At 61.4% G+C, this 11432-nt stretch overlaps 1 protein-coding gene across 1 annotated transcript in view; it reads left to right on the top strand.

Annotated features, from left to right (window-relative positions):
* The first annotated feature begins 2998 nt into the window (after nt 1–2998).
* The window catches only part of CLEC16A (C-type lectin domain containing 16A), a 117669-nt gene continuing 109235 nt past the window's right edge, over nt 2999–11432 (top strand). Inside the window, exons 1-2 of the mRNA XM_056107411.1 lie at nt 2999–3106; nt 11291–11419. Of these exons, the coding sequence (XP_055963386.1) occupies nt 3027–3106; nt 11291–11419 (209 nt within the window). The 5' untranslated portion in view covers nt 2999–3026. The remainder of the gene's footprint in view (nt 3107–11290; nt 11420–11432) is intronic.

Here is an 11432-nt window from a genome sequence, read left to right as displayed (position 1 = left end):
CCTCGCCGCGGTTTGGGGGGGGGTGTGGGCGGGGCCCGGCGCACGGCCATTGGCCCGCGCCTTCCTGAGGGCGGGGCCCACCTCGCCGCGGTGGGGGGGGCGGGGCCCGGCGCGCGGCCATTGGCCCGCGTCTTCCCGAGGGCGGGGTCCGCCTCCGCCGCCATTGGCCCGCGCCTGCCCGAGGGCGGGGCCCACCTCACCGCGGTTTGTGGGGGGTGTGGGCGGGGCCCGGCGCGCGGCCATTGGCCCGCGCCTTCCTGAGGGCGGGGCCCACCTCGCCGCGGTTGGGGGGGCGGGGCCCGGCGTGCGGCCATTGGCCCGCGCCTGCCCGAGGGGCGGGCCTCGGAGCCGCTTTCCGGGTTCGGCGCTCCGCCCCTCTCAAGCCTGATTGGCTCTGGGGAAACCGCCCCCTGCCGCGCCCGAGTCGGCCGGGTGGAAAACTACTCCCGAGACCGCCCCGGTCACTGCACCTTCCAGCAGGGACTTGAGGGGAAGGCCCCGCTTGGGACTCAGTTTACCAGTAAAAATAAAATAAAGCCGGACGGCCGGCACCAGGCTGCTTTTGTTTCCCTGTTCTTCATATTATTATTCTCACTGATCGCTGCAGTGTAGGGATCCAACCCAGAGCACAAGGAAGATAAATGCGATTCTACCACCGAATCACGCCCCAGATCTTAAAAGCAAGACAAAACCACAAAACCCAAAAAACAACTCCCAACTCGGTAAGCCACATCGTCGAAGAATAAACGCGCAGGCGGTCAAACCAACGACCGAGAAGGACGCAGAGAAGCCTGTGTCCCCTCCTCCTCTTCCCTCTTTCTGGGCTACCCGAGAACATCTCTCTGGAGGCTGATCTTGTGCAAAGCACTTTTCAAAGCAGGTGAACGAATTTTACATCTCAGACCACACAACATTGGGGGCATGACACGTTTCGCTTTAGTGGAGTGCCACAGGGCGTTGATTTTATAGATAGGGGCAAAAAGAGACCGAGACCAATGGCAAAAGCCTAGCAGCTGGTGGACCTGCGCATGTATATATATATTCCCAGGCTAGAACCTTTCTCTTTTGTCACTGTAGCTGAATTTTAGCACAAGCCATTAAATTCCACTAAGTTCTCTCTCTCCCATCTGCCTGCTGGTGGTGGGGCAGACTGGAGTTCATTCATTCACTTTGCTGAACACCTGTTAAGCACCAAGACATGGGCTAGGGCACATTGGCACCTGTTTTGTCCTGAGCCCAGGTCACAGGACTCAGCATTCTTGGATAACTATGAGATATAGAAATGAATGAGCAAATAAATGATAAACAGGTAGTTGTACTGTCACCGTTTCCCTCTCCTCATCTAAGAAAGAAATATGCCTGAATCTTCTCGACTTATATAAGAAACTTTGGGTATGTTAAGACGTTTCCTTCCTTCCTTCCTTCCTTCCTTCCTTCCTTCCTTCCTTCCTTTTCTTCCTTCCTTGTTCCTTCCCTCCCTCCCTCCCTTCCTTCCTTCCTTCCTTCCTTCCTTCCTTCCTTCCTTCCTTCTTAGAAGTGATAGGCACTGGGGCTGGAGTCACACTATCATGGATTCTGCCTTGCACATGGCAACCTGGGTTCAATCCCTGATACCCCATATCATCCTGATTCCTCCAGGAATGATCTGTGAGCGCAGAGCCAGGGGTAAGCCCTGAGCACCACCAGGTATGGCCCCCAAACAAAACAAACAAAATGGGAGTGGCATGGGCTTGGGGTGAAGACTCCCTGAAAGAAAAATCCCTTGGGAGAACAGAATATACCTTTGGGGACATTTCTTACAATATTCACTTATTGACAAGAAGCAAACTCTGGGCCTCACATATCCCTGTCCCAATATTTATTTTTTAATGGGGGGGGGGACGGAACAGAGCGCAAGGACAAAAAGTCTGATTTGGTGCAGTGTGGCCTAGTGAAAGATAAAAATAAGGGTGCTGGAGCAGAAGTGCAAGATCTTGAACAAATCAATCGCAGTGTGATTCGGTCCTGGTAAATGGGGAAAGCAGTAATAGTTCCTCAGTCAGTGGGAATCATGCAGCCTTATAGTATCAAGTGCTTAGGTCAGCGTCACAGAGTAATGCGTCATACACAAGCTGCGTCTTTTCAGCTCCTAGGATAAAAATCAGCTTTATTTTTATTTATTTATTTGATGCGGAGAGCCCGGCAAGCTACCGAGAGTATTCGATATGCCAGACACAGTAACAACAAAGTCTCCAATGGAGCCGTTACTGGGCCCGCTCGAGCAAATCGACGATCAACGGGAGGGCCTTTATTATTTATTATTAATTATTATTATTATTATTTGATGGGGGGAGGGGGGCTGTACCCAGGAGTGCTTAGGGCTTGCTCCCTCCCGGCTCTGCGCTCAGGGGTCAATCCTGCAACGCATACGTCCTCCTCGCTGTCCCATCTCCCCGGCCCCTGCAAAAGCTGTTTTTCAAGGGGGTGGGGGGTGGCTCCCCGGGGCTCCCGGGCCCGAGGACTGTCCCCTGCGCTGCTCGCTCGCTGGACTGCGGCGGCGGGGAGGCAACCCGGGTCCCGTGCACGCAGGGAAGGCGCCCCGGCCCTCGGGGCGACCCCCCAGGCCCGCCGAGCGATCCTCCTTCACTTCCACTCTCCGAGGGGGTCGCGACTCGCGCCCGCCCCGCCCTCCGCCCGGCCCCCGCCCTGCCCCCGCCCCGCCCGAAGTTCCCGGGACCGCGGACTCGCCGCCTCCGGCCCCGCCCCCGCCCCCGCGCGGGGCACGCCGGGACTTGTAGTCCCCGCGCGGAGTCCCGCGGGCCGGCGCCTCGCGGCCGGACTCCAACTCCCGGCGGCCCCCGCGGCGGCGGCGGCCGTCAAGCGCGGCGGCGGCGGCCGTCAAGCGCGGCGGGCGGCGCAACGGCCGGTTCCGGCTGAATGTCAGTGCGGGGCCGCGGGCCCGGGTGGACGCTGCTGCTCGGCGCTGCCTGGGCGCCCCTCGGGCCGCTGCCCCCTGGGCTGGACCCGCCGCCCGGCCCCGGGCCGCCATGTTCGGCCGCTCGCGGAGCTGGGTGGGCGGGGGCCCCGGCCGGTCGTCCCGCAACATCCACTCCCTGGACCACCTCAAGTGAGCGCGGGCGGGGGCGCGGGGCGGGGGGGAGGGGGCGGGCAGGGGCCTGGAGCCGGGTCCGAGGGTGGCAGGGGGCCCGGGGGGCGCCCCAGAGACGGGGCCGGGGGGCGGGGCCGGGGTCCCGCCGCGGACCCCCTCGCAGCTGCCCTCCCCGCCCCCCCCCCGCGGGTCAGACCCCGGCCCGGGTCGCTCGTGGGTCCGGCCGGGCAGGTCCCCCCCGGCCACAGCGCGTCCCCCCGGGGGCTTCCTCTTCCGGCACCCCGGGGTCCCACTGGCTCCCGCCTCTCTGCTGGGAGGGGGCCCGGGCCCCCGTGCCCAGGGCCCTGCGGGTCCCCCAGGAGTCAAGGAGGCGGCCGAGTGGGGGGGCGAGGTGCAGAGCCTGAGCCTGCAGACGGGGTCCAGCAGGGCCCGGGATGGGGACTTGAGGGTGCCGAGGGTCGGGGAGGGGGCTGCAGGCAGGCCTGGGGTGCTGAGGGGTGGCTGGACCGGCTCCGGGAGGGGGCTCCTGCAGGACCCCCGGGAGAGGGGGCAGATGCAGCCCCCCTGAGCGCTCCTTGGGGGTTCTCCTGCGTGTCCACCCCGGACCCCTCTGGCCTGGAGCAGGGGGCCTTACCCCAGGTGGGAGCATCTCCGCCAGTGGGGTCTGGGGCTGGCCACGTGCAGAGGATCGGTTCGGGGGTACAGATGACCGTCCCGGGGAGGAGGCTGCCCAGGGCGCGGGGTGGGGGTGTGGGGCCGCTGGAATGTGCGGGGCAGGTGGCCGGGAGAGGGAGCGGCGTGTCACCGTGTCACCCCCCAGGCCTGGGGCCAGCCTCTGGCTACCTGCCACTTCCTTCCTCCCGGGCCCTTTTCTCATTACCTGGGCGTCTCTTGAGTGCGTTTTTTGGCCTCCCCTGGCTGGGTGTCGGGGAGACTCTTGGCCGTGTCTTTCCGGACACTGAGCTTTGGGGTCGAATTTGCGTGTCCCAAGGGTGTGTGTGTGTCGGGTGGACTGCTGAAAGTGGGTCTGGATACCCCGGCCTTTGAAGGACAGCAGCCTCCGGGGCTGGCGCGATCGCACGGTGGGCAGGGCGTTTGCCTTGCACGTGGCCAACCAGGGTTTGATTCCCAGGTCCCCCGAGCTCCACCAGGAGTGACTCCTGAGCACCGCTGGGTGTGACCCAAAAAGCAAAATAAATAGAGAAATAAAGGACCCCTTCCTCCCCAGCCTGGGGGGACTGGTGGGGGCGTCTCTGCCTCAGAGCTGCTGTGTGTCCATTAGGGTCCATCGTGTCCTCTGCCAGTGGCCCTTGGGACTTTGCGGAAACCTGAACTGTGTGTGTGGGTCAGGCAGACCAGACTCGTTAGAGCCTCAGGAACTCGGCGGTTCGCGTGTTGGCGTGGGGGGTGGGGGGGAGGCCGTAGGTAGTGAGTGGCCGCAGCTCTGCCGTCACCGTCGCAGGCCTTGGGTCTGCGGGTGCCAGGCAGCCCCTGCCCCAGGGAGTGTGTAGGTAGGGCAGGAGACGTGGCTGAGGGGTGAGACCGCCCGGATGGTCACACAGCCACGGCTCCCGTGGGGACCTTGGGCGGGTTCCTAGGAGGCGCCCCGGAGCAGGCAGTGGGGGGGGGAGGGAGCGGGAGGGACACGATGACTGTCCAGTGCTCCAGGGATTCAGGGACTGTCAGTGCTGGACTGCGAGAGCCCTGGTCCGTGGTACAGGTTGGGAGAGCGTCACGGTTCCAGTACCACACTTCTGGTGCCACGGTGCCAGTGCCACTGTTTTGATGCCACAGTTCTGGTATTAGAGTTCTGGTACGCTCTGACCCATGGTGTTGTGGAGGTGAGGAGTGATCGAGGTATTTCACAGAATTGAGAAACACCTTGGTGTGTGTGTGTGTGTGTGTGTAGCACACGAAAGGATCCGGGAACCCGGGAACCTTCCCCCCTTTTAAAAATAGACACACACACACACACACACACATATATATATATATATTTTTTTTTTTTTTTAAGCACAATTTGAGAGTCACAGAAAAATGGAGAAGATAATGAGGTGCCGGGAGCCCTTTTGGGATCGCAGAATCCTGCATCTCATTGCAGCTGTCAGCTAGGAAGCTCTCTTCCTGCTCAGCCTCCCGCTGCTGGGCTGCGGGGGACGGTGCCCCCCAGCTCCTGATGAGGAAGCATCCAGGCACCGGCACCCCCGGTGTGCTGGGGGCACAGGACACATGGCCTCTGCCCAGCCAGACCTGCGCCCCCAGGACCACTTCTGCGGGCTCCCGCTGTGCCCTGGGTTCTGTCGCGTTTCTGTCAGGGCAGGAAAGGGCCAGAGACCCACCTGGGCTGGCCTGATCCCCAGGAGGAAGGTCTGGCCCTGTCCTTGAGGGCTGCCCTGGTCCCTCCGCTCTGGGGTGCTGGGGGCCTCCAGCTGCCCCCACCTTCCCCCGAGCCAGCTGAACCCAGGGTGGTCTCTCCGGGCCACCGGCTCTAGTGGACAGAGGATGAGGAAGAGTGGGCTCCCCAGGGACCCGCCCACGACACCCCCCGGCGTTAGAGTGAGCGCTGATGTTCCTGGCCTGGGCTTCAGCGTCCGCCTGCTCCCAGAGCGGGGACACGGAGTGGCGGGGTGTTGCTGGGGGGCGCGTGGTGCTACCTCGCCACCTGCCAGCTGCTTCTCAGCTCTTGCCTCTTCCTACCCATGGTGCCCGCCTGGGTCCTTAAAGCGTGGCTCTGCCCTGAGACGGCCCTGCTGATGGCAGCCGGGAACCCCCCCCCTCGGCGTGACTCATGGGTCCCTGCGCACCCTGTCAGCGCCCACGGCCGTCTCTTCCCCGTCAGACCGGCTCCAGGCCCTGGCACTCTGCCCCGCCCGCTTTGCCCCGCGTGGGGTGACGGTACAGGCGCGTCCTCGTGCTGTGCCCCGTGGTCTGACTGTGTTACGTGTTGCCGCGTCTCTCAGCACGCGCGTGGCCTGGTGGGGCCCGGCAGAGTCGGGGATCCAGAAGCGTCTGTCCCCGGAAGACGGGATGGAGCAGCCGTTTCTGGGGCGGGATCCCAGGACTCGCCGAGGGCCCCAGCGCCGGCGTCACACCTTAGGAGAAGCCCCTCTGGGAGCACACCCTCCCGCTGATCTGGGGCTCCTGCCCGCCATCCTCCCGACCCACAATTCCTCATCCTGCCCGCCAGCCTGGCCACTTGCCAGGGGAGGTTTCTGCAGTGCAAAGTGAGGGCGCGTCGGGGAAGTTCTGGGGGGTGGCAGCCCCTCTGCCCTACCCCTTGGGCTCTGTTACTTTTTTTTTTATAACTTTATTAAGTCATCAGTTCAGCTATAGACATTCGATTTTCCTACACCAATCCCACCACCATTATTTCCAATTTCCCAACCACCCCTTAAGCCTATCCCCTTAGCAGGCCCTCAAGTCACTTATTTTATGTTGTTTTCGGTAATTTGCTAAAAGGATGATCAAAAAAGGTTTCCGGTAGAAGAAAGTTAGTGAAGATGGTTTGAGTCTCACCCCGGAGCCTGCAAGCCCTCATCTAAGTTTACTGAGATGTCAGAGGCTGAGCTGTCTGTGTTGCGATCTGGTCATCGAGATTGGTCACCCTCTGCGTCACGGCCCATCCGATCCCGTGTGCCACTCCTGGTCTGTCAGTGTTGGAGGGTCGAGACCCAGGGTGTCCAAAAGGTTTAATGGGGTGATATGCCTGGAGTTAAATTGAACCGGCTGATGGCTCTGGGGTGTGGATGTGACTGCCGGGGCTTTGGGAAGAAGTACAGGGAGACAGCGGGAGGTAGCCCACCCCCGACTCGGTGAAAGCCTGGCGATTTCAGTTACAAAACCCACATCCCTGCGTTTTTCAACAAGTCGATTTTGGGATGAGGCTCGTCTGAGCCCTGGGGCCCGGCCGGGAGCTGGGTGGTGATTGTGAAGTGTGGAGGTTTCCAGCCGCTGGGGTTCTGTGTGGGCGGGCGCAGGACACTGTAATTTGAGGGTGATCCGAGTGGACGGGTGGATGGTCCCCCGGTCTCATCACTCTGCTCTTCCCCTCACTCTGGCCTGCGGAGGAGCTTTGGGGTCTTCCTGCGGGGGGCGCCCTGCGAGCTTCCACTCTGTCTGCCGAGCAGAGAGGGGCTAAGGGTGTGCTGGCATGGAAAGTCTGTCACTTGGCGATGAGCCTCCAGGGGCTTCGATGCACCACGGGATGCGCTGACGGCGTTTCCAATAAGGGATTAAGGGACCTGCCGAGATGCCAGGAGCCGGGTCCCCCTGTGGCTCAGGTTTTCACGGCCATTTGGTTTCCTTACAGTCAGGCCTGCCGAGCCTTAGGCCAGGGAGTGGCCATCATTGGCATCGGCCACATTGTTTGCATTTTTTTTCCTTTTTGAGTCACACCCAGTGATGCTCAGGGGTCACTCCTAGCTCTGCACTCAGGAATTACTCCTGGCGGTGCCAGGGGGACCCCGGGGGATGCCGGGGATCGAACCCGGGTCAGCTGCATGCAAGGCAAACGCCCTACCCGCTCTGCTATTACTCCAGCCCTGCTTTTTCTTTTTCTTTTCTTTTTTTTTTTTTGTCCAGGAGAGTGGCTCTAATCCTGGGATCTGGGGTCAGATGCCCTGAGGTGTGGGACTCTGGGCTGGGCCCTGCCTCTGGGACCCCAGAGCACTCACCCGCCGGGGAGCCGGGAGGCTCTTGTGGGTGGGCGCGTTGTTCTGCAGGCACTGCCCAGGTTCTCACAGCCGGGGCTGCAGCTGTTCCCGGGAGGGTATAAAAATGTGAACCCAGGGCCCTGAGAGGTGGTACAAGTGGTCACGCCCAGGACTGGCATGCGTGAGTCCTGAGTTCCATTCCTGAACACACACACACACACTGGAGTGAACTGTGCCTCCTTGGCCAGTTCAGAGACCGGCCCAGCCTTGCACTGGGATGGCCTCGTAGCAGGGCCCGCCTTCTGCTTCTTCAACTTCTATTTTTTTTTTTTTGCGTGTTTTCTTTTTAGGCCACACCTGGCCGTGCTTACTCCTGGCTCTGCTATCAGGAATCACTCCTGGCAGTGCCTCGGGGGCAGGAGAATGGAGGGCAGGGGCAGGGGGTGGGGGGCTGCGTCATGCTGGGGATCACACACGTTACTGACCCCCTAAACCAGAGTGTCCCGGAGTGTTTGGCCACCTGCCCGCTTCTTAACAGGACTCAGAGCTGCCCTGGCAATCTGCTGGCTCTAAGCCAACAAACAGGCGCCCCGCCCCTCCCCTCCCCTCGGGTCATTCTAGAGCCTGTGCCACTGCCCCACCAGGGTTCCAGTGGCCCTTGGGAGACATCACCTGCTTTGGGGAACCCGATGTTCCCTAGAGTGGGGACGCTGTCGGCGGAGCAGACCTCTGCAGTTTTTCTCCTGGTGGCCGTGCAGGTGTCTGGGAATCGGTGTCGTGACAGGAGCCATGGCTGCTTTGATGTCATCAGGAGGTGGGGCAAAATGTGGGCCCAGGAAGGGACTCAGACCCTCGGCACCCTGGATCGCCCGCAGCCCAGGGAAAGACCCAGGGAACCAGCGCAGGCCGCAGGCATTGGGTACTTCCAGGCAGGTGTGAGGCACCATCGCCGTTGCTCTTTTTTTTTTTTTTTTTGCTTTTTGGGTCATACCTGGAGATGCTCGGGGGTTACTCCTGGCTCTACGCTCAGGAATCACTCCTGGCAGTGTGCTCAGGGACCGTATGGGATGCTGGGAATCGAACCCGGGTTGGCCGCGTGCAGGGTAAATGTCCTATCCCCTCTGCTATCACTCCAGCCCTCGCCGTTGCTCTTGGCCGTTGAAATGTCCAGCCTGCCTCCAGTGAGTGTTTGGTTACGACGGGGACGTGGTCAAGGTCTCTCTGGGCAGTTGTGTTTCTGGCCCTCGCGGAGCCCTGGACTCGGGCGCAGTGTTCAGACCTTGAACGTGAATCCGTCCGGCATTCTTTCCTGGGCCCTACCCAGAGCCAGGGCATCGGGGTCCTGAGTGATGAGCCGGCCCCCAGGAAGCAGGGCAGACCCGGAGAGCGCACGTGGGGTCTGTGCTGAGTATCTCAGCCCCCCGACCCCCGGGCATCCTCACGAGGGAGCCACCCCTGCTCCCTAGAAATCAGCCGGGTGAGCCCCCCTGCTGTGTCACTCCTCCCGAACCAGGGCAGCCTGAGAGGAAATCCTCGCCGGCATCTCTCTGGGGATGGAGAAGGTGATTTTTATTTTATTTATGTATTTTTTTTGCTTTTTGGGTCACACCCAGTGATGCACCGGGGTTACTCCTGGTTCATGCACTCAGGAATTACGCCTGACCGTGCTCAGGGGCCCCTACAGGATGCTGGGAATCGAACCCGGGTCGGCCGCCTGCAAGGCAAAACGCCCTCCCCGCTGGGCTCTTGCTCCAGCCCCGGAGAAGGTGATTTTTAAATCGACATGGAAAGCAAAGGGTCCAGCGCCGCCCCTGGGATCGGGAGAGAACTGGAAGGAAGGGCTGGGGGGCTTGCGTGTTGCAGCAGCTGTGCTCAGCTGATGGCACGGGGCTGTCACATGCAGACGGGTGGGAGGCCACCTACGGCCACGGTGACACTGACGGGCACTGGGGAAACGGCCTTGTCGGTCCCTTGTTGGCCCCTGAGGTGGAGTCCACTGGCAGAGTTTGGGCCGGTGCCTCAGACCGCAGGGAAACCAGCTGCCGGGACACTGGGTCATGTGAAGGGAAAAGCAGCTGCTGCTTTCAAATAAGAAAACTGGGGTTAGAGTGAGAGCACAGCGGGGAGGGCATTTGCCTTGCATGTGACCGACCTGGGTACGATTCCTGGCATCCCATAGGGTCCCCCGAGACTGCCAGGAGTGATTCCTGAGTGCAGAGCCAGGAGGAACCCCCTGAGCATTGCTGGGTGCAACTTGAAAAAAAAAAAACCAAATCAAATAAGAAAACGGGGTCAGAGCGATACTGCAGTGGGGAGGGTGTTTGCCTTACACACGACTGGCCCGGGTCTGATTCCCAGCATCCCATAGGATCCCCCAGCACCACCAGGAGTAATTCCTGAGTGCAGAGCCAGGAGTAACCCCTGAGCATCACTGGGTGTGACCCCCCCCCCCAAAAAAAAGCCAGAAAAATAAAGATAAAAGAAAAAAAGGAAACATCCTTTCTTCACAACCTTGGAGATAGGGATTTCTTACATTTGAAGCAAAGAACGCTCTCTGAGGGGAAGACTGGTTACCTGGGCGGAATCGCCATTGGGGTCCAGGCATCAGAGACCAGCCGCTGTACAGAGAGAACGAGGAGCCAGATGTGTTTCCCGCCAGGGGGAGATGGGAAGGATCCCCGTTCTCAGATCCTGAGCGCCCCCAAACAGCTGCCTCGACAGTGCTCCGCTGCAAGTCTTGAAGCCACTCGGGCTGAGCTCTCGCTGTGCATGGCAGAGCCTCTGGTTAGACCCAAGCACAGCCTGGAGCGACCCCCGAGCACTGTCGGGTGTGGCCCCCAAACAGGAGGCTTCCGGGGTAACCAGAGAAGGAAGTCCCTCAGCCCCACCAGCCACCACTCTGCAAGACTCCCGTGCAGACCCCCGTGCGGTACTGCCACGTTCCCAGCCGGCCGAGCAAAGGGAACCGGGAGACCGCAGGACGGTGGGACCCCTTGGATGGCACCTCACAGCCCTGGAGATTCCGAATCCCCAGAGACTGAATCTCAGCAGAGGTGGCGTCTGTGGGCTGCCTGCTTCCTGGGAGCCCTCAGTGCCGACGGGCGCTGTGCTGGGTGGGGCGGCAGGAGCCCCAGCTGTGGCCTTGGGGCGCTGCCCACCTGCCCGTCTCTGCCTCTGCTTCTGCTCCTGAGCCCTGCTGTCCTCTCCGTCCGAATAGTGGGGGGATGTGACAGACTGGGGGAGGGAGCACGGTAACCCAGACGTTCTCTGGCTCACCTGGGTTCGAGGATGGTGGCCTGCGAGGGGCCGGCGATGCTTCTGCTTCCATCTGGGCGGGCGCTTCCGGGCTCTTTCATGGCCCCAGCATCACCGGCCCTTCCTTGGCCCCGGAGGCGTGTCTCGCCTGCCTGGGAGACGGAGGGAAAGGGAACCTGAATGTCCAGACCGTGCTGGCCCCCTGAACGGCGCCCACAGTTGCTGGACCCGGCTCGGCTCGGGTTTCCTGGCCCGTCCCACCCTCCGCTAACCTCTCTGCTCTCCGGCCCCGCAGGTATCTGTACCATGTTTTGACCAAGAACACGACCGTGACAGAGCAGAACCGGAACCTTCTGGTGGAGACCATTCGCTCCATCACCGAGATCCTGATCTGGGGCGACCAGAATGACAGCTCCGTGTTTGAGTAAGGGCCGAGC

This window comes from Sorex fumeus, unplaced genomic scaffold (assembly GCF_029834395.1).
Source record: "Sorex fumeus unplaced genomic scaffold, SorFum_2.1 ptg000165l, whole genome shotgun sequence".
In the NCBI taxonomy this organism is placed as follows: domain Eukaryota; kingdom Metazoa; phylum Chordata; class Mammalia; order Eulipotyphla; family Soricidae; genus Sorex; species Sorex fumeus.
Note: the sequence above shows the minus strand (reverse complement) of the source record. Positions and strands in the feature narration are given on the sequence as shown.